The sequence below is a fragment of the Lithobates pipiens genome, unplaced genomic scaffold, assembly GCF_037356315.1.
Source record: "Lithobates pipiens isolate NorthernLeopardFrog02 unplaced genomic scaffold, aLitPip1_a1.2 Scaffold_30, whole genome shotgun sequence".
In the NCBI taxonomy this organism is placed as follows: Eukaryota; Metazoa; Chordata; class Amphibia; order Anura; family Ranidae; genus Lithobates; species Lithobates pipiens.
Genome location: NW_027507791.1, coordinates 73,409,227 through 73,433,396, shown reverse-complemented (window position 1 = coordinate 73,433,396; position 24,170 = coordinate 73,409,227). Strand labels below are relative to the sequence as shown.

General features: G+C 41.0%; 1 protein-coding gene across 2 annotated transcripts in view; it reads right to left on the bottom strand.

Annotated features, from left to right (window-relative positions):
- Nucleotides 1–6,557: 6,557 nt before the first annotated feature.
- Nucleotides 6,558–24,170, bottom strand: part of AP5M1 (adaptor related protein complex 5 subunit mu 1) — a 62,882-nt gene continuing 45,269 nt past the window's right edge. For both annotated transcript variants that reach the window (XM_077464438.1, XM_077464437.1), the window contains exons 6-9: nt 22,034–22,119; nt 12,992–13,110; nt 12,245–12,341; nt 6,558–6,700 (exon numbers count right to left, since the gene is read on the bottom strand). In XM_077464438.1, the coding sequence (XP_077320564.1) occupies nt 6,618–6,700; nt 12,245–12,341; nt 12,992–13,110; nt 22,034–22,119 (385 nt within the window). In that variant the 3' untranslated portion in view covers nt 6,558–6,617. The remainder of the gene's footprint in view (nt 6,701–12,244; nt 12,342–12,991; nt 13,111–22,033; nt 22,120–24,170) is intronic.

Below are 24,170 nucleotides of genomic sequence, written 5' to 3'. Positions count from 1 at the left end.
GGCAGGTTACCAGTGCCTGAAGAGGTGGTGCTGGGATCAGTAGCCACAGGAGCAATGCAAACTGGACACTGAACGTTTGCTACACAAACAAGGGGCCTTGGGTTCCTGCCTATAATAGGCTTTTGCTTTAAGCTGACTGAGGTTTTGTCAGACCTTTACAGTGTGCCAGCTGAGTTCTCCAAGGAAGTGAGTGCTGGGGGAAGAGGTGGAGAATATATACTGTTTTTCCCCCAAAAATAAGCCCGGGTCTTATGTTAATTTTGGCAACAAAAGACACAGTAGGGCTTATTATTGGGGTAGGTCTCCCCATGTACTGTGCTTCTGTGACCTGCCGGTGCTCTCTTCCCCACAATTATATTACAGAAACACACACATTGTACATTATATACTACTGTAATAGAGTGAATTATAGTATTTTACAAGCATTTTAAACTAGGGCTTATTTTCGCAGTATGGCTTATATTGCAGGCCTCCTGGAAAATAACGCTAGGTCTTATTTTCGGGAGAAACACGGTAGAGACTGTATATAAGACTGTATATAGAAAGAGTTGTCCCTGAAGTTGTTCTGAAGTCAAATGGGCATCTCATAATCTCCAAGACCTATCCAAGTTTTCATCCTCCCTCAATAAACAAAACAAAGTCACGGACTGTTCTTTGACTCTGAGTGCCTGTGAAAATTTGCTGTGCCTGGTTGTGCAGGGTGGGGGATCCTATTCTACTTGTGGCTCCTTAGGGGGTGCGCTACAGTACTTAGATGTTTTAAAAAAAAAAATAATAATTACAGTGCCATCATCCATATACAGAAAGAGAAGGGACAATGTAAATTAAATAGCGTGTGTTTAGTTTTACTTTAACTAACTTTATTTACGTGATTGTGATGCTTTTTATATGTAAGAATTTCCACTTCAATATATCTTCTTAACTCAAAGGAAAGCGTGCCTTTTTTTTTTTGAGCGTGAAACACAAAACTTCATAACTTATTCCATTGACTTACTAGCTCTGCTGAAAAAAGAAAAAAAAAAAGTTTTCTTGCTTTGAATGCTGAAAATAGATTACATTCCTTGGCCATTGCTTTGAAAAGGTTATAGAGAATAGACGCACACCCTACTAGTATTCTAGTGATCTCCATAATCTCAGATGCACTTTGTCAAAACGAGGTAACTGGTAGTTAAGAGAAATAGCCTAGATCAAAGAGGGGATTAATCGCCAACTGAATTCGTGCTGAATAAACCTGTCATTCAAGAAAATGATTTCCCCTGAACTTAGAGAAGGATTGAAGGTATTTGCATAACAGGGACCTTCGTACTCCAGCCAGGTTAAAAGGTTCCAAATTCATCCCATGTTTAGCTCTTGCTATCTTTTCTTTTCAACGGCTACATACAATGGCCCTTAATCTGATAATACTGCTAACTATCTAAATGATGTCAGTACAGGCAATACTGTGAAAGTTTGCACGAGGGATAGATCAATTTCACTTTCACCATCTCCTAAATCAGATTTGTTCGAATTTAAAATGTAATCCTCAGGAGGAGAAAAAAAAAATCCCTTTAAAACCCAAGGATTATTATTAACATCCTAACTGACCTTTTTGTCTTTAAACAGTGACTGACTTAGACTTAGTTCTAACTGCAGATTTTACCTTGCATTACACTAATGCCGCGTACACACACGACCGGACTTTGACGGACTTGGTCCGGCGGACTGGAATCCGTCGGACAATTCGATTGTGTGTGGGCTCCCACGGACTTTGTCTTCCCAAAAGTCTGGCAGACCTAGAAATAAAACTTGCTTCAAATCTTTCCAACGGACTCTAGTCCGGTTGAAAAATCCAGTCGTTTGTGTTCTAGTCCGACAGACTAAAACCCATGCTAGGGCAGCTATTGGCTACTGGTTATGAACTTCCTTATTCTACGTCATCATGATCGAATCCGTCTAACTTTTGGAGTGATCGTGTGTGGCCAAGTCCGTTCGTTTGAAAGTCCTGTGGACCTCAGCTGCAAAGTCCGTCGGATTGTCCGCCGGACCAAGTCCGTCGAAAAGTCAGATCGTGTGTATGCGGCATAAGGCCAAGGCTGTTGATGGATCTCAACTGGGTTTTTAAGCAATACCCTACCTGACAAGCCACTTTATTATGAGGTATACCTTGCTAGTACCGGATTTGACCCACTTTTGCCATCAGAACTGCCTTAATTCTTCATGGCATAGATTCAACAAGGTGTTGGAGATTTTGGTCCACATTGACATGATAGCATCACGCAGTTGTGGTAGATTTGTCGGCTGCACATCTATGATGAGAATCTCCCATTCCACAACATAGCAAAGGTGCTCTATTGGATTGAGATCTTGTGACTGTGGAGGCCATTGGAGTACATGGATCTCATTGTCATGTTCAAGAAACCAGTTTGAGATGATTTTAGCTTTGTGACATGGTGCATTATCCTACTGGAAGGAGCCATCAGAAGATGGGTACACTGTAGTCATAAAGGGATGGACATGGTCAGCAACAATACTCAGGTTGGCTGTGGCGTTTAAACAATGCTCAACAGGTACTACAAAGTGTGCCAAGAAAATATTCCCCACACCATTCCCCACAGATGGTGGGCATACCCACAAAGGAGTCTTTAGGGTCTAGGTTCCATAGGGATGGACAATGGCCCTGGAACCGTAGAGCAACCTGCAGCCAACTACACGTGTTGCACCAAATGAGAGGTCAAGGCTTGGCTCCCAAGGTTTTAACAAGGTTGCATGGATCTAAATACACTGCTTCTATTATTTTATTAGACGACAGTAAAGTGTTGATTAAATGGTTGATTGCAGAATCCAAAGTAGAATAAACGAATTAAGCTAAGAGTGATTTTTCCATATGTTCGGGTATGATTTCATATAGATTTTTCATAGGAGTCTGGTGTGGTTTTGTTCACTGGTTCAGGTGCAAATTTGTTAAGTGTATGGCAGTTCAAAATGCATCCAATTTGCATACAGTATATATGAACCAAGCCTAAGGGAGCAGAGGTCCATTATTTTAGGACACTAGTAAAAAACTGAGTAGTAGGAAATGGTTATAGGAGAATGTCCAGGTGCCGTGTGCTCAAACGTTTTGACAGTGTCCAGTCACCTGAAGGTACCTGCCTATAACCCTGGGTCTATGAATATCAAATTCTGTACTGTATGATTAAGATATCAAATTATTATATAGAGCACATTTATTATATAGCGCAAATTGCATGCTAGGCCAGGTACAGTTGGTCTCATGGGTCATTTTTATTTTCTTTAATTATTTCCCGTAACACTATGACTACTCTAGGATCTTCTTCCAACTTTAGCAACACTCAACTGTTCAGATTTGAACCATACAACAAAGCCCTGGAAAGTCGTAAGGAGTCTATGGTACAACCTTAGACATATGCAGTACAGCCACTCCAAAAACATATATATGGCAGCTGGCTTGACACTAGACTGTAGCATTATTACATGAGCATAGTATGGACATAGGTGAGCATACACAGTGTTGCTATGAAAGGGGGGACCTTTTGATAACAGTTATATCAAAGGGCAACTGTCCTCAAGTTATGTAAAATAAATATATACTGCACCTTTACAAGCCCTGATTAATTAGAAATACATAGGTTACTGTCGATAGTTTACATACAACATCATCCACTTGACTGACCAGCTGTCAAACCAACTTGTTAAACTAATATGTGCATGTCAATGCACCTGCTTAAACAGCAGTCTTCAAAGTCCCCTTGTCTCTCCTTAAACACCAATATACAGGTTTCATTGCGCTATCAATATTTCCTGATACAAATGAAAGCCTGACACCATTCAGGCCTTCAAAGGAAACTCTTAGGCATACTGAAGACTCAAAGCATCTTTCAAGTTAAATGTATGCAAAGAATCTTTATCAAAGAAAATTAATAAAATCCATATTGAGATAATTTTATAGAAAATGATTGAAGTTTTAACCCAAGAAAGGACTCTCTTTATTTTCGTATAGCTTAGTATAAGAACTTGTCAATCACGATTAAGCGTTTTGGAATTGGAATCCCTTTGAAATGCAGCTGTTTCTTCTTTAATTGTGGAAGTGGTCGCGGAAGAAAAGAAAGGTCTGGTCTTAAAGATGAGCAAGGAATACAAACTAGCTTGGGATTAGCTGTCGAGTTCAAAGGTCGCTAATTACACTAAGGAGTTCCCAGACACAGAGAGGACATTAAACAGGTCATGTACCAAACTGGGGAAACAGACCTTGTCTTCAAAAATGTATCTTAAAGTGACAGATTTTGAGACAAAATCAAAAGCTTTTTCAGTGGAGTGACAGGGACAATGGATGAAAAAAAAAAGTTTTTTTGTATTGTCCTGCAGACAGAAGAAAAGTAGAATATCCTGAAGATGGCACCAGACAGTTGTTTCCGACTGTGTACCGGAAACTAAGATGCCCCATGTGGGACAAAAACTGTTTCATGGCATTCGCAATGCACATTGTGTTTTGATTAAAAAATGTGTGGGACCCATTGGGTTTGTTAGTAGTAAGGTCCAACTAGCTGTGTTTTAAATTAAATCTGTGGCTGTGAACAATCCATCAGAGCCTTCCGACACAGCTGGTAAATTTGTTGAAGAATGCCATTGTGAAAATGGTCTCAGAACTCTAGCAGGTTGCCATCTAAAAAAAAAACCTGGAGAGACACCAAAGGCAAAAGCAGCTCACTACCTGCTGAATATCTAGATAATTACAATTCAAAGTTCACAAGGGCGAATTTCCTTTTATCACCTAGGATATGGCTATGCCACAATGAAAAAAATTATCTATTTCTAAGGAACCAAACCTACACAATAAACACAGAAACTTACCTTGTTTTTGTGGTCTTTTATGGAACATTTTACTAAAATGACTATGCTGCTGTCTGTGATTTATTTATTAATGTCAAGCTATGGTTTGCTAGTCAAGTTGATCATAGCCCCATAAAATGTATTTAGCTATAAGACTGTCGATCATTTAAGAGTCAGGAAGGATACATTTTGTCTGGACCTCCTCCAGTTCAGATTGGACTTTTGAATATTTAAATAACCAACACAAACACAGAATGTTAAGTAGATGCTACCCAATCACCCAACAGTTATGAAGGTCCTTCAGGAACATCATTGGTCCTGGAGATGGTCTCAAGTCTATACACCGAAAGAGGTTTCAGTTTGGTTAATGCAACATGAATAGAGAGAACTACTTAGCTGGATGAAAACAGAACCTGAAAAATTATGGCAGGGAATCCCCAAAATCATATGGCAGCCAACAATGTACTTTCTCTAATTTGTAACTTTTGTAGTCACAGACAATGTGTATATACACAAAACTCTTCAATTCATTATCTGTGTAGTCTACATAGTTAAGGTGTGGACTAATTCTCATTTAAAACCAAAGTTCCCAGATGCTATGACAAATATACCTGGAAGGTGGAAGGCATAAATAGCCTATACATACATGGCATCATGTTGAAGTCAAAATCATTTTATATGCTCAACATTATACTGTATATATATATATATATATATATATATATATATACACACACACACAAACACACACCATTTTTTCTCAACTGATGAGCTTTATTCAACTAGCTTTCTCCTTTAACCTCCCTGGCGGTACGATTATTTTGGATTTTAGGTGCTAAAAGCGGTACAATTATTTTGCATGAAAATTTGGCGTTTTATATTGTAGTCCTGTAATTCTTAGGAATAACTCTCTTAAATCTGTCCAAACCAGAGTCTAGCAGACATCCCGGGTATAATAAAGTTTAAAAAATGAAATCATAAATTATAATATAATAAATAACTATAAATAATTATACCAAATAATAATATAACAATAATAAAAATGATTCAATAATGTAATCAAATCAAAAACACTGAAATTTGCTCAGTTGCAGAATTGTCGCTGTCATTACTTTTCAATATTTGATGACGGATCTCCCCACAAAATCGCTGTCGCTCAATTCTGCGAGTGATTCCAATTTATTATCGCTGTTTTCTAGCTGGTCTAAAATCATTTTTGATGTAAAGGGACAGTTTTGGTTGCTATGGACAATCTCCAGTTTCCAGGCATAAAGAACAGTTTTTATTATATAAAACTGCATGCAGGACACTGGGCAGACCACTAGGGACAAAGGGGAGGTGAAATATTTACATACAGCAATGTAATCTGCAAGAATACATTATACTGTATGTATACTGTGTGTTTCACTTTTTGAATTTGGCGCCGATCTCCGTCCCCTTGCGTCGCAACGCTCGCAGGGAATGGAGATCGGCTCCGTGATAGATCGAGCGAGACACGGCTCGCTCGTACAGCGGGGAGACAACGCTGGATCCGAGGGAGAAGGTAAGTAAACCTCCTCCTGGATCCAGCGATGCAGTCCCTAGTCTGGCTCGGGTTACCGCTAATGGTACAAAAATTCCACCCCGAGCCAGAATCGGGAAGACCGTCAGGGGGGTTAAACCCATTCAAACATTCATTTACTGTTTTTCTAAAAGAAGAAAAATATAAGATAACCAATAGGACACCAAAATACAAGATAAAGTGTATTTTATTGGACAGTTTAGTTATTTACAAATACAGCAGAGAACAATCAATCAAAAAATGATCGGCACAAAACTGGTGCTGGTGCTTTGGAATTCCATATATAATATTCTGAAGAGATCAATTCACGAGCTGAAACAGAAGATGTCAAACAAGATTAGATGGTAGTTTCTGGACTGGAGTACCAAGTACAACATTTAAATCCATTTCAACCTCCCACATAGAGTCAACTGACTTTCAAACTCTGTCTTTGTAGCAATGTTGGGAGCAGCATATGTGTTATAATCAGTGCAATAAATAATTAACCTACAACTCTATACGCTATACTATATTCTACAACTATATATATTATATATATTAACCGTCCACTTTATTAGGTAGACCTTGCTAGTACTGGGTATGACCCCCCTTTTACCTTCAGAACTGCCTTTATTCTTCATGGTATAGATTCTACAAGGTGTTGGAAACATCCCTCAGAGATTTTGGTCCATATTGATATGATAGCATTACGCAGTTACTGCAGATTTGTTGGCTGCACATCCTTAATGCGAAATCTCCAGTTCCACCACATCCCAAAGGTGCTCTGTTGGATTGAGATCTGGTGATTGTGGAGGACATTGGAGTGCAGTGATCTCATTGTCATGTTCAAGAAACCAGTTTGAGATGATTTGAGCTTTGTGACATGGTGCATTATCCTGCTGGAAGGAGCCACCAGAAGATGGGTACACTGTAGCCAAAAAAGGGATGGACATGGTCAGCAACGATACTCGGGTAGGTCGTGGTGTTTAAATGATGCTCAATTGGTACCAAAGGGCCCAAAGTGTGCCAAGAAAATTACCCCCGCACCATTACACCACCACCACCAGCCTGAACCGTTGACACAAGGCAGGATGGATCCATGCTTTCATGTTGTTTACGCCAAATTCTGACCCTCCCATCTGAATGTTGCAACAGAAATTGAGACTCATTAGACCAGACAACATTTTTCCAATCTCCTATTGTTTCATTTTGGTGAGCTTGCACAAATTGTAGCCTCAGTTTCCTGTTCTTAGCTGACAGAAGTGGCATCCGGTGTGGTCTTCTCCTCTGACCTCTGACATCAACAAGGCATTTTCGCAAACACAACTGCCACTCACTGGATATTTTCTCTTTTTCAAGCCATTCTCTCTAAACCCTAGAGATGGCTGTGTTCGAAAATCCCAGTGGATCAGCAGTTTTTTAAATATTCAGACCAGCCGTCTGGCATCAACAACCATGGCATGTTCAAAGTCACTAAAAATCCCCTTTCTTCCCTATTCTGATGCTTGCTTTGTCTTCACCATGTCTAGATGCATTGTGATTGACTGATTAGCAATTTGTGTTACCAAGCAATTGAACGGGTGTACCATATTATATATATATATATATATATATATCTATATATATATCTATATATATATATATATATATACATACATACATACATACACACATACACAGTATCTTACAAAAGTGAGTACACCCCTCATATTTTTGTAAATATTTTATTGTATCTTTTCATGTGATAACACTGAAGAAATTACACCTTGTAAAGTAGTGAGTGTACAGCTTGTATAACTGTAAATGTGCTGTCCCCTCAAAATAACTCAATGCACAGCCATTAATACCTAAACCGCTGGCAACAAAAGTGAGTACACTCCTAAGTGAAAATATCCAAATTAGGCCCAAAGTATCAATAATTTGTGTGGCTACTATTATTTTCCAACATTGCCTTAACCCTCCTGGGCATGGAGTTCACCAAAGCTTCACAGGTTGCCACTGAAGTCCTCTTCCACTCTTCCATGACGTAATCATGGAACTGGTGGATGTTAGAGACATTGCGCTCCTCCACCTCCCATTTGAGGATGCCCCACAGATGCTCAATAGGGTTTAGGTCTGGAGACATGCTTGGCCAGTCCATCAACTTTACCCTCAGCTTCTTTAGTGAGATAGTGGTCATCTTGGAGGCGTTTTTGGGGTCATTATCATGTTGGAATACTGCCCTGCAGCCCAGTATCAGAAGGGATGGGATCATGCTCTGCTTCGGTATGTCACAGTACATGTTGGCATTCATGGTTCCCTCAATGAACGGTAGCTCCCCAGTGCCAACAGCACTCATGCAGCCTCAGACCATGACACTCCCACCACCATGCTTGACTATAGGCAAGACACATTTGTATTTGTATGCCTCACCTGGTTGCTGCGACACACGCTTGACACCATCTGAACCAAATAAGTTTATCTCATCAGACCACAGAACATGGTTCAAGTAATTCATGTCCTTAGCCTGCTTGTCTTCAGCAAATTGTTTGTGGGCTTTCCTGTGCATCACCTTTAGAAGAGGCTTCCTTCTGGGACAAAAGCCATACAGACCAATTTGATGCAGTGTATGGCATAGAGTCTGAGCACTGACAGGCTGGCCCTCCCACCCCTTCAACCTCTGCAGCAATGCTGGCAGCACTCATACATGTATTTCCCAAGGAAAAACTCTGGATATGATGGTGAGCATGTGCACTCGACTTATTTGGTCGACCATGGCGAGGTCTGTTCTGAGTGGAACCTGTCCCGTTAAACCACTGTATGGTCTTGGCCACCGTGCTGCAGCTCAGTTTCAGGGTCTTGGGAATCTTCTTATAGCCTAGGCCACCTTTATGTGGAGCAAAAAAAATTTTTTTTCAGATCCTCAGAGAGTTCTTTGCCATGAGGTGCCATATTGAACTTCCAGTGACCAGTATGAGAGAGTGAGAGCGATAACACCAATTTTAACAGACCTGCTGTGCATTCACACCTGAGACCTTGCAAAACGAATGGGTCACATGACACCGGGGAGTGAAAATGGCTAATAGGGCCTAATTTGGACAATTTTCCTTAGAGGTGTACTCACTTTTGTTGCCAGCGGTTTAGGGTTATTTTGAGGGGACAGAAAATTTACACTGTTATACAACAGTATAGTTGTACTCACTACTTTAAATTGTAGCAAAGTGTCATATCTTCAGTGTTGTCACACGAAAAGATATAATACAATATTTACAAAAATGTGAGAGATGTACTCACTTTTGTGAGATAATGTATATATACAGTACAGACCAAAGGTTTTGACACACTTTCTCATTCAAAGAGTTTTCTTTATTTGAAAATATATATGAAAATTGTAGATTCACACTGAAGGCATCAGAACTATGAATTAACACATGTGGAATTATATACTGAACAAAAAAGTGTGAAACAACTGAAAATATGTCTTATATTCTCGGGTCTTCAAAGTAGCCACCTTTTGCTTTGATTGTTGCTCCGCACACTCTTGGCATTCTGTTGATGAGCTTCAAGAGGTAATCACCTGAAATGGTTTTCACTTCACAGGTATGCCCTGTCAGGTTTAATACGTGGGATTTCAAGCCTTATAAATGGGGTTGGGACCATCAGTTGTGTTGTGCAGGAGGTGGATACAGTACACAACTGATAGCCCTACTGAATAGACTGTTAGAATTTGTATTGTGGTAAGAAAAAAGCAGCCAAGTAAAAAAAAACGAATGGCCATCATTACTTTAAGAAATGAAGGTCAGTCAGTCCAAACAATTGGGAAAACTTTGAAAGTGTCCCCAAGTGCAGTGGCAAAAACCATCAAGCGCTACAAAGAAACTGGCTCACATGAGGAGCGCCCCAGGAAAGGAAGACCAAGAGTCACCTCTGCTGCGGACGATAAGTTCATCCGAGTCACCAGCCTCAGAAATCGCAGGTTAACAACAGCTCAGATTAGAGAACAGGTCACACAGAGTTCTAGCAGCAGACACATCTCTAGAACAACTGTTAAGAGGAGACTGTGTGAATCAGGCCCTCACGGTAAAATAGTTGCTAGGAAACCACTGCTGAGGACAGGCAACAAGCAGAAGACTTGTTTGGGTTAAAGAACACAAGGAATGGACATTAGACCAGTGGAAATCTGTGCTTTGGTCTGATGAGTCCAAGTTTGAGATCTTTGGTTCCAACCACCGTGTCTTTGTGCGACGCAGAAGAGGTGAACGGATGGACTCTACATGCCTGGTTCCCACCGTGAAGCATGGAGGAGGAGGTGTGATGGTGTGGGGGTGCTTTGCTGGTGACACTGTTCGGGATTTATTCAAAATTGAAGGCATACTGAACCAGCATGGCTACCACAGCATCTTGCAGCGGCATGCTATTCCATCCGGTTTGCGTTTAGTTGGACCATTATTTTATTTTCAACAGGACAATGAGCCCAAACACACCTCCAGGCTGTGTAAGGGCTATTTGACCAAGGAGAGTGATGGGGTGCTGCGCCAGATGACCTGGCCTCCACAGTCACCGGACCTGAACCCAATCGAGATGGTTTGGGGTGATCTGGACCGCAGAGTGAAGGCAAAAGGGCCAACAAGTGCTAAGCTTCTCTGGGAACTCCTTCAAAACTGTTGGAAAACGATTTCAGGTGACTACCTCTTGAAGCTCATCAACAGAATGCCAAGAGTGTGCGGAGCAGTAATCAAAGCAAAACGTGGCTACTTTATAGAACTTAGAATATAAGACATATTTTGAGTTGTTTGACACTTTTTTGTTCAGTATATAATTCCACATGTGTTAATTCATAGTTTTGATGCCTTCAGTGTGAATCTACAATTTTTATAGTCATGAAAATAAAGAAAACTCTTTGAATGAGAAGGTGTGTCAAAACTTTTGGTCTGTACTGTATATATATATAGATATATATAGATATATATCTCTATATATACTGTATACAGATTTGTGATGAACGTGAACATTTCATTTTAATATTAAAATGAGTATGAGCTATTTTAAAATAATTCCTCTCATATCCAGGTCCTTTTTAAATGCATTCCTATGTATCCCTTGTAAAAAGTCTATTGGCTACAGAGCTCAATAGCTCATGCTGAAACATTCACACCCCAGATATCTTAACCCTTATTATATGGCTCCATCTGAGGTTTCAGTTAGATAGAGAAAACTCAAAAGGCAGGCAGGTACTGCTGTGCTGTCGCTTTATTTAACCCAGAGTGCTCCTCTGCTCCTCTGAGTGAATCCTCTGTAAATATTAACTGTTTATTTTTTTTATTATATTGTATATACAGTATAATAAAAAAAAGAATACATCAAATCCTACATTAAATCAACTCTGTAAGGGGGTAAAAAAAAAAAGTGTACAGGCATTATCTTGAAAAGAAGGCAGCATTTACATACATACTGATCGGCCCAATAGCTAACAATGGCTGACTGAATAGTGGGCCCCCTTGTTGACTGCTGTGGTTCCCTCTCTGGCCAGCAGAAAGTAAATCACTGCACTCTTGCTGACCCCTATAGTACACAATAGGGACACGCTATTCTACATACCCAGAGGTGTGGAGCTGGATCAGCGCTCTGCTACAGAGGGAAATTTTGCAAAGCGACCAACAGACAGATATGTATAAAGCTGCTTTCTTTAAAAGGTAGTGATTGTGTCATTTTGTTGACCACTGACTGGGTCACTTCAGCAGCACCATGGCCACAGAAACAAACATCAGCTAAAAGCAAATACATTAAGTCCAATTTATATTATTTGGCTTTTGTACTGTAAAGTATGTAGTTTTAATAAACAATTCACACTAAGATCAAGAATTGAAATGCATAGAGTAATCATAATAAGTCTCTTACATGTTATAATTTTTGGCTTTGCAGATGAAAAGACTTGGACAGAATGCTGGTCTGTGTAACATCCTGTGAGGCTATAGTCAGGGATTCTAAAAAAAAGCTAAAATAATAAATGATAAAAACAAGACATCTGTGAAAATGCAGGACAGTGCCACCATTCTTTTGTTATTCCTAATAAAGTTTCTACAACATGATTACATTTTCTCCTGAAAGCAGATTGCAGGCCTATGACTTCTGCCAAAGCCTAGGGCCCAGTGGATATCCAGAAGCCCAGCTACAAATTTCATGCTCCAGCAGTATACCCGCAGGCACAACTGGTCAACACTGGCAACTAACTGTTTCACTTCTCAATTTAAAGTGCACTTGTGGGCAATTGATGTCTGATGGGGCAGACCATGCCAGCATAGACAATGCATATAAGCAGATAAGGTAGCTTCTCTGTGACTATTGTAATCCATGTCAATGTCATTTGAAGGGATTGAGGGTAAGGGGTTGCTTTCTCCTTGTGGAAGGGATATTAGTTTGTAAGCTCCACCAGGACAGTGGTTAAAGAGAATTGTAAAAATAAATAAATAAAATCAAATAAAAAATGGAAAACCCCAGTTTACGCAAGATTCTTCAGTGACAGTGACTGACACCTTATTAAGATTAAGATAACATTTAAAAAAATCCCAATCCCAGCACTGGAAGGGTACCTAAAATGTATCTTTATACTTCACAATTCACAATTATTTAACTGTACCTACTTACTTTAACATAGGCTGTATTCCCAGCGCAGACTGAGTCCACAGGGTCATTGGGATGCTGTTCTGAGTTGAATGTCACAGTTCCCGTAAGAGAAATTTCTAGAGATTTTGGAAACTTTTGTCCTGAAAAAGACATTGGCCATGACTTCATGTACATTTAGGCTTGGTTCACACTGCCACAACTTGGGATCTGACTTGTGAGACCCCAAATCGCGTGACATGTAAAAATCCAATGTTAGTCAATGAGAGCTAATATATATATATTATATATATTTTATATATATATATATATATATATATATATATATATATATACACACACACACACACACACACACACACACACACACACACACATATATATATATATATATATATATATACACACACACACACACACATGTTGCTGCGCCTATCCCCTTATATCCACCAATAGGTGTAGATAAGCTATGACAATCTGTATGATGCATCCAACTATATATCGGGTATAAATATAAATATAAATAACGGTGAAAAAATATATATACACAGTATTTCACAAAAGTGAGTACATCCCTCACATTTTTGTAAATATTTTATATGTAACAACACTGAAGAAATTACACTTTGCTACAATGTAAAGTAGTGAGTGTACAGCTTGTATAACAGTGTAAATTTTCTGTCCCCCTAAAATAACTCAACACACAGCCATTAATGTCTAAACCGCTGGCAACATAAGTGAGTACACCCCTAAGTGAAAATGTCCTAATTGGGCCCATTTAGCCATTTGACCTCCCCGGTGTCGTGTGACTCGATGGTGTTACAAGATCTCAGGTGTAAATGGGAACCAGGATTATTAAATTTTGTGTTATCACTCTTACTCTGGATGGATATGGGCTGAAAGTGCACACTCTCAGGTTTAATTTGAGGGTATGTACATCCAAATCGGTGGAAGGGTTTAGGAATCACAGCTCTTAAAAATAGCCATTTCCCCTTTTTCAAGGAACTAAAAGTAATCGGGCAATTGAATCAAAAGCTGTTTCATTGTCAGGTGTGGGATACTCCTTCATTATTTGTTCATCAATTAAGCAGGTAAAAGGTCTGGAGTTGATTCTAAGGCTGGGTTCACACCGCTGCGGCTGGGAGACCCGGATGTGATTCGCACCGCACTGCAGTGCAAATCACATCCGATCTCTGTGCGATGCGAGTTCAGCCATACAGATAGTATGGCTGAATTCGCATCGCACCCGCCGCAAACTCGCACGGGACCCTTTTTTTGGTCCGCAGCAGAATCGGATCGCATGGGTGTTCACACCATGCGATCCGATTCCTGTCCGAGTTTGCAGATCACACTGCGATATGCGGACTGATCTGGGGGTGTCATTAACATTTCACTGATACTCCCAGCAGTCCGCATAGGGCAGTGTGAACTGCCGGCGGGAGGCATGCGATGCGGGAAAACGCCGCAGATTCGCGGCGTTCCCGCATCGCTCCGGTGTGAACCTAGCCTAAGTGTGGTATTTGCATTTGAAATCTATTGCTGTGAATCTACATAATGCGTTCAAAGGAGATGTCCATGCAAGTGAAAAAGGCCATTATAGCGCTTGCTAGCAGCAATATTAGAAGTGGCCAAATAAAGTTTGGTGCATTCTGAGGAAAGAAGAACGCACTAGTGAGTTCAGCAACATAAAAAGAGGCCTGGACGTCCACGGAAGACAACACTGGTGGGTGATTGCAATATCCTCTCTATGGTAAAGAAGAATCCATTCATAACATCCAGACAAGTGAAGGACACTCTCCAGTAGGTGGGCATATCATTGCCAAAGTCACAATCAAGAGAAGACTTCACAAGAGCAAATCCAGAGGGTTCACCACAAGGTGCAATGCATTATTAAGCCTGAAGACTAGAAAATCCAGATTAAAAAATCTAAAAAAGCCAGACAAGTTCTGAAAAAGCATTCTTTGGACGGATGAAGCTAATGCCATGTACACACGACCGGACTTTCCGACAGCCTAGTTCCAACAGTCTTCCCGACTGACTTTTCAGAGGAGTTCCGACAGACTTTGCGAACGAATGGACTTGGCCACACACAATCACACCAAAGTCCCACGGATTTGAACGTGATGACGTACGACTGGACTAGAATAAGGAAGTTCATAGCTAGTAGCCAATAGCTGCCCTAGCATCGGTTTTCTTCCATCGGACTAGCATACAGACAAACGTATTTTTCGACCAGACTTGAGTCCGTCGGAAAGATTTGAAACACATTCTAAATCTAAAGTCTGTCTGATTTTTTTGACAGCAAAGGTCAGATGAAGCCCACACACGGTCGAACTGTCCAACGGATTCGTTCCGTCGGACCTTTGCTGTCGAAAAGTCCGGCCGCGTGTTCACGGCATTAGAATAATCTGTACCAGAATGACGGGAAATAAAAAAAGTGTAGAGAAGGCTTGGAACAGCTCATGATCCAAACTACACGTCATCTGTAAATAATGGTGGAGGCAGTGTGATGGCATGGGCATGCATGGCTTCCAGTGGGACTGGGTCATTAGTGTTTGATGATGTGACAGAAGACAGAAGCAGCCGGAATGAATTCTACAGTGTTAAGAGATATACTGTCAGTCCAGATTCAGCCAAATGCAACAAAGTTAATTGGTGCTTCACAGTACAGATGGACAATGATCCAAAACACACTGCAAAAGCAACCCAGGAGCTTTGAAGGAAAATAAGTGGAATAATCTGCAATGGCAGAGTCAATCACCTGATCTCAACCCAATTATGCATGCATTTCAGTTGCTGAAGGCAAAACTAAAGGCAGAAAGACCCACAAAGAAAGAACAACTGAAGACAGCTGCAGTTAGAGCCTGGCAAAGCAACAGAAAGGAGGAAACCCAGTTATTGGTAATGTCCTTGGGTTGCAGACTTCAGGTAGTCATTACCAGTAAAGGATTCTCTATAAAATATTAATCATGAACATTTTATTTATGATATTCATTTGTCCAATTACATTTGAGTCCCTGAAAATGGGGGGACTGTGCATAAAAATGGTTGCAGTTCCTAAAATTTGTACTTGAATTAAAGCTGAAAGTCTGCAGTTGAAATTGATTTAATTTTAAAAATAATTCATATTATATATATATATATATATATATATATATATATATATATATATATATACACACACACACACACACAAACACACACACACAGTGAGTAAACCCCTCACATTTTTTTAAAATATTTTATGATATCTTTTCATGTGACAACTCTGAAGAAATGACACTTTGCTACAATGTAAAGTAGTGAGTGTACAGCTTGTATAACATTATAAATTTGCTGTCCCCTCAAAATAACTCAACACACAGCCATTAATGTCTAAACCGCAGGCAACAAAAGTGAGTACACTCCTAAGTGAAAATGTCCAAATTGGGCCCAAAGTGTCAATATTTTGTGTGGCCACCATTATTTTCCACCAATGCCTTAACCCTCTTGGGCATTGAATTCACCAGAGCTTCACAGATTGCCACTGGAGTCCTCTTCCATGACGACATCACAGAGCTGGTGGATGTTAGAGACCTTGCACTCCTCCACCTTCTGTTTGAGCATTCCCCACAGATGCTCAATAGGGTTTAGGTCTGGAAACATGCTTGGCCAGACCATCACCTGGCATTCATGGTTCCCTTAATGAACTGTAGCTCCCCAGTCTCGGCAGCACTCATTCAGCCCCAGACCATGACACTCCCACCACCATGCTTGACTGTAGGCAAGACACGCTTGGCTTTGTACTCCTGACCTGGTTGCCACCACACACGCTTGACACCATCTGAACCAAATAAGTTTATCTTGGTCTCATCAGACCACATGACATGGTTCCAGTAATCTATGTCCTTAGTCTGCTTGTCTTCAGCAAACTGTTTGCAGGCTTTCTTGTGCATCATCTTTAGAAGAGGCTTAATTCTGCAAGGACGGCCATGCAGACCAATTTGACGCAGTCTGAGGCATATGGTCTGAGCATTGACAGCCTGACTCCCCACCCCTTCAACCTCTGCAGCAATGCTGACAGCACTCATACATCTATTTCCCAAAGACAATCTCTGGATATGATGCTGAGCACGTGCACTCAACTTCTTTGGTGGACCATTGCGAGGCCTGTTCTGAGTGGAACCTGTTCTGTTAAACCGCTGTATGGCCTTGGCCACAGTACTGCAGCTCTGTTTAAGGGTCTTGGCAATCTTCTTATAGCCTAGGCCATCTTTATGTAGACCAACAATTCTCAGAGAGTTCTTTGCCATGCAGTGCTAGGTTTAACTTCCAGTGACTAGTATGAGTGAGAGCGATAACACCAAATTTAACACACCTGCTCCCCATTCACACCTGAGACCTTGTAACACTAATGAATCGCACAATTTGGACATTTTCACTTAGGGGTGTACTCACTTTTGTGGCCAGCGGTTTAGACATTAATGGCTGTGTGTTGAGTTATTTTGAGGGGACAGCAAATTTACACTGTTATACAAGCTGTACACTCACTACTTTACATTGTAGCAAAGTGTCATTTCTACAGTGTTGTCACATGAAAATTTCTAATAAACTATTTACAAAATGTGAGGGGTGTACTCATTTTTGTGAGATACTGTATATATATATATATATATATTTATTTCATATTAGTATTTAGATTTTCTTGTATGTAGTGATTGAGTTCTAATTGATTTGTATGGAATTGATTTGCATGACATATTCTATATAATTTATTATATTTATAATTTTTTTGTTGTCACCGCCTCTTTCGGGGGTGGGGGCTTTTTTCCATTTTTATTCATTATTTTAAATTTGATCATTTTATATAACGCGCTTGCCTATGGGGTCCTGATTAGCCTAGCTCTGAGGAAGGGGTGTGCCCCCGAAATGCGCCAGCTATACCCTGTGATATGGTCTTGCACATGTTCATACATTGTGTGATTTTTATGGCTTAATTGAGAGTTGCCTTTTGTGAGTACCCACTTTTTATGATTTTATTATTCATTTAATTGTCATTGGTAATGCAGTAGGTGTGCACGCCTTTCATTTTGTCTTTTTTGTAGGGTTTCGGGTGGGTTCAATGTGGACGAAAAAGTAAATGAAGCTGATGTATTTGCTGCCAAAAATGTTGGGCCAATGGGCAGAACCACCAAATATGGAAAAAAGGATCCAGTTACAGGGCAGCCCCGAAAGCAGTGTGCCAAAGAATCAGTGGAGATGTGTGCCAGTCTACTTGGGAATTTGCATCATCTAACTAGTACTTCATCGTTGGCCTCCAGTGCTGTTGCATTTCTAGAGCATGATTTCATTGTTGCCCAAGTCTGTTCCCAATGGGATTGGTCTATGAATTGCTGCAGGTCCCATTCCAATTTAGAGACATTTAAAGGGTGGGGTGTACATTTAGAGGTTAGGAGATTGTATGGGAGGGAGATCAATCCCACTGAGTGCCGGTCATTTTTATACTTAGATTCAAAAAGGAATAAAAGCCACGGGCTGCCATCTATGTATATACAATGGACAGCACTTAATGTCTGACTTGTAGATATCTGAATAGTTTGGATTGCAGTAGGTGTAATGAAGACTGAAGTCTACAAAGGTCCTAAAGCTTCTCAGAGTTAGCAGGGTGTGGAACAGGTCATCTTTGAGTTGATCCAGTGGCAAAAAGACACGGAGGACTCTAAGCTGGGGGAAAGAGGGGTTATGTATGATTGATAGTAGTGGGAAATGGAGGAAAGAAGTCAGCCGGAGTATTTCTTACTGTTCCAGAAGAGCAGTGTTGCGTAATTGGGTTCAATAGGCCATTCCTGTCTCGAGAAAGAAACCACAATAACTTGTGGATAGGTAGGAGGGCACAGCTGTGGGCTTCTATATCTATGCGTAGTGGGGTTTTCTGGCTGGCATATTGATTAGTCAGTTGGGCCACGTAGTAACATCTTGAAAAGCAAGGAACTCCTAAGCCACCCTGCGGTCTGGTTTGATACATAACCCGAGTAGAAATTTTAGGTTTCCTATTGTTCCAAATAAAGCACATCACACTTGTCTGGATCTGGAGTAGCACTAGTTTAGGAAGCAAAATCAGTAAAACCCTAAAAAGATAAAGTATGTTGGGTAGTAATGTCATTTTTTTGCTGTAATATGGACCAACCAAGAGAGATGATGGATATTCCAGGTGTCTAGTAGAGTATGAAGTTTCTGGAGGAGGGGTGGGTAGCTTCATATATGTAGTCTCAGAAAGACTCCTAGATATGGCAGTTTATGGGGTTCCCATTGATATCAGAAGGACTGTGGAGATTTTAAAGCAAGGGTGAGGCAGACATATGTCCAAGACTTTGGATTTCATAGGGTTGATCTGCAGGCCAGAAATTGTGCTAAATTGGGTCAAGAGGGCGTAGAGACTGTACAGGCCTGATGTACTTGGGGATTTTGGAATGGACTGAGCAAGGGGCTCTACAACTAAGGCAAATAAAAGGGGGGGGGGGGGCAGTGGGCATCCCCGACTAGTGCCATATATGATAGGGAAATGTAATGATTTGAAGGCAGCATATTTCACATAACCTTTTGGAGTCATATAAACCATGTACCCGCCCAAGGAATTGTGGACCAAAGCCCTATTTTTTCTGGACAAGTAGATATACTCGCCATACTGAGATAGGATCTTTGAGGGCTGGACACTAGCAGTTTGATATACGAGATAGGGAGATATTGGAAAAGAAAGCATCTGCAGCTGTCTTGGAGAAGGTGTATAAAACTCGGCTAGGCGTTGCGTAAAAATCTGGACTTTTTTAGGGGGCAACTGGTGAGCTTATGTCTTTTAGCTATAAGACTTTTGGTACATATCAACATGTCGTAATCCAGCTGCCAACAGGGAGTCAGTGGAGCTCCACTCAAAAGGGGAAGGTCCGCTTGTCTGGGAGCAGGCATCTGGTTTTGACAGCTACCCAGCCCCACTTCTTTTTAGAGAAGATAACATAAAAAAATGGAGTTCTTCTGACTGCTTGACTATTTTGATGAAAACCATGGGCAGTAATCGTCATACATCACAGAATGTAATCGAATCATTGACAGAATAACTGTAATGAAATCAAAACGTGAGACCAGTGAAGATGCGCACCTCTAATGGTTATGACATTTTACACGGTAGACACTGCTATTATAAAGAAGAAGAAAAGGAATGACCCAAGGGTCGTGCAAAATGAAAGGATAGCATAGAAGAGAAAGAATAAGGGTTAGAACAGAAATCAGGGAGGAAAAAAAAAGAAGAGGAATGGGGGGAGGTATTGGGTGATATGTTGGACCTCTGTCCCGTATGAATGTAGAAGACAGCAAGACCAAAAAATGTTCTGATGAGAACCTGAGTCCTCGCCACACCTCCAAAAAGATCCAAGCATCCGAGGGAGGATTCTTTGGATCTTAACCGATGTATGTTACCACCAGGTCAACACTTTGAACCCGGATTTCTGGTGTTTAGAACAAATAGAGGTTTTGTAAGAAAACAGAATTCTCTCCATCTGTTTGTCCACACAGTTCAACCCCAGGTCTCATTCCCACCTGTCGATATAGGGAGGCCTGAAGTCAGGCAGTGGAAATATCAACAATCGTTAGGTCTAAGAAACCGCGTTGCACAATGCAGATTGCTCTAGGCATAGGAGCTTGAATGTAGTGAGGCATCTCCTGAAGACATCTGGGGAGGGCAGAGAGCCAATAAAGTGGGCCAGCTGTAATTTTTGACAGAAAGATAGTTCGGCATACATTGGGCCATTTCTTATTTTCTTTCTAGTAACCAATTGTCTATTTAAAATAAAATGCCGGGCCTAAAACGACCCAGCAGATTTTAAGTCTTAGACTCTAGAGTCATGCAGGCTGGGTATGAAGGCAGGGTTGCCGACTACGGGGGTAAGCGGAGAAAGGCTCAGACCAAGAAAGAAATCGCGGAATGCCTTAGAGCAAACTCGCCAGGTTTCCCCCACTGTAGGGTGAACGAAATCTAGAGTGAGCAGATCCATTTGACACCACAATACCGATTCCAGCGAATCCATGAAAGGGTCTGTTCCACTTGTACCCACTGTTTAAGAGGTCCATGGTGGCACCAATCCAGCACTCTAGTCAGATGACATGCCATATGATAAAGGGTAGCATCTGGTCAAGCCATAACCTGTAACAATTTTGGCAATTGCAATATTGACTGTGCAAGGCAAGGGGGCTTCTGGGCCCAAAGGAAAGTAACAAAAGCCTGGTTGATTGCCCGCAGGAAGGGTTCCGGGATATGTATTGGGATGGCTTAGAAATGGTAGAGCAAACGAGGCATAATATATTTATCTTGATTATATTGCACCATCCTAACCAGAAGAACAGACTGTTCTGCCACAACATAAGGTCCTTCTTAATAGCGATCAGAAGGGGAGGAAAATTAAGTAGAATAATGTCTTCCAACCTACTCCGTAGAAAGATGGCCAAACATTTTATGTAGGAGGTGGCCCATTTGAAGGGGAAATCAGTCCCAAGAAGAGTAGTCATCGAATCCGCCATTGATACATTCAATGCTTCTGATTTATAATAATTGATCAGAAAAAGGGATAATTCCTCATAGCTCTGCTATTCTAAGAGCAGGTTCGGGAGAGAGACCAAGGGATTGGACAAAAAGAACAGTAAGTTGTCGACGTAAGCCGCAATCTTAGGGGACAACACTGCATCTAAATGAAGGCTGGTGACATCTGGATTGTTTCTGACTGAATGTAAAAAGGACTCAAGAGTTAAGATAAATATCAGAGGGGAGAGGGCACACCACTAGCACGTCCCATTAGCGATCCCAAAGGTCTGGGGAAAGAAGGCCATTCACTTTTACCTGAGCGGAAGGATGGGAGTAAATAGCATGAATCCAGTGCATCATCCTCTGACCCAGACCGTTTTGTCAAAGAGTCTCTGTCAAGAAGTCCCAGTTCACAGAAAGGAGCAACATAACTTTTTTCTTTTTTAATTTCCTGTATATGTCCTATAAATGCAAATATATGGTTATAGTAACTGTACAGAGTGTGTGTCAGTACGTACCTATCACCCAGATCAGACGACTTTTCTCCTTTGATAATTCAAGTTGTCCATGACTAGCTTTGTGTTCAAAATGCTTAATCTGGCCTCTATTATTAAAAACACCAAAAATTTAATGAGCATATGGAAGAAAAGAAAAAAAGAAAACCATGAAAATACATTTACCTTACATAGTTACATTGATGGCAGGCTATTTTGCATGATAAATAATACTAATTAGTGGCGTCAACCATTACTATAATGATTATTTTGACCACAACTGGTACAATTAGTGTTTAAATAACAGGGTATTCTGAAAAAATGAAGGAAGTGAAACGTAGACCCATGGTAACCAAACAACCGTAGCTTTCAGTTAGATATAGAAAATAAAAGACAAACTATGAAATGACTGTTTCCAACAATACCTGTGCACTCTTTCCACAGTTATTTTGAACAATTCCCCAACACTTTATGGTGTGAAAATATAAAAAAAAGATGACTTGAATAAGATTTTGCATAAAAAGGTTGGTAAACATTTATTATCGTTGTTTAGGTGGAAGGCTTTCCAAACATGTCCTGATAAAAACAAGCAAAGCAGCCATTCAGAGCAATGCCCCCTTAGTGTTGCATTAAAGAGGAACTGAAACAAAATAGTTAAGATTTCATAAGCTATTGTAAGTATCTACAAATGTTAGCAGTGCATAAGCAGTACCCCCCCTCCCAGAAAAAGAAAAGGTCAAAGATAAAATTAAAACTATTATTTTAATAAAAAGGTAGTGAATGCTTGGAACAGACTTCAATCACCAATAGCGAATTAATCAACCATAAATAAATGTAAACATGTTTAGGATAAACATAGGTCTATACTCAGACAAAAAAGTTTAAAAAACACAAACAAAACCCCTAATGTTAAAAATGGTAGAGTAGATGATCAACTTGGTCTTTCTCTCAGTTTATATGAAAACTTTCCTGAAAAATCTACATTTTTTAGAAAAATAAAAGTGCATTTCCTGGCATGTGACAGTGCCTAAAGCCTCATAGCTGTATATCTGTTGCACAACTATTCTCAGGGGATTTGGTGCCACTACTGCGCGGCCAACTGTTCTCCCTGCTGGAGAGGAATATGTACCTCAGGACCTGTACTACATGTATCTCCCTGCTTATTCTTAATGTATTCTGTGGATCTGTGCTTTCTCCTGCAATTTTTAGGGTGGAACATGTAACATGTTCCCACTGCTGCAGCCCCTCCCCACTGCCCTCTCCCTGTGACAGCAGCACAGGAAGTAGTTCCCCATGCCAGCTGTTACTTTTTGAAAAGAGCTCCACCCAATACACATGTTCTCTTTCGTTCATTGACGGACACAGCTCCAGTAATCTTGACCGTAGGGTTATTACGCCACCTTCAGGAGAGGACTAGGCAGAACATGTAATACATGTGAAAACAACAGAACTTTACAATTCTGCCCAGAGGGTGGTCCCTCTGGTAATAACCCCTCAGCCTGCTTCCCGCAGCTCAGTTTTTTCCTGCCTAGTGAAGGAGAAGGACCTAGGCTGCCGGGACCATTGCTCCTGGGGATTTTTTCTGGACTTTTGCTTTTTGTGCAAGATTTTAAGATCCTGTGATCTGCTATCAACAGCCGGCTGAGTGACAGGCTGGATAATATAGATCCTTGTAGTCTCCCCAGCCTGGCCATCGAGCGTGTGCAGACCCTAGCAACTCACTGGGTCGGCCATGACATGCCCCTCAAGCTCCAGGGGTAGCCAGTGAGTGAAATGCTCCAAGGCACACATATGACCGGACTACCAATGTCACAGTGTGCCGTGGGCCAGCAGTCACCCTGTACTGCTCGGGTGTGGGTCTGTGATTGGATGTCCCCAGCTTGTCTGGATGTTAAGTACAGCTCTTCCTGCCTCAGTGGGATTGAGCAGCTGGGCATTCCCTGGGAGGTTGATTAGGGGGTCCCTCTTCTCCCTCTCTTCTCTCCCTGTCCCTACTTTACCCCCCCCCTGTGGGGGATGCTGCATGACTGGGCTGCTGAGCGGTGTGTGTACCTGAGCCAGGGGTCCTCCGGGGGGCTCTGATCCTGGATTAGGGGCTGTGCTGGCTGTCTGTGTCCCTGGGCTGTGGGCTCTGTATGTGCTGCCGCCATAGTGCGGTCTT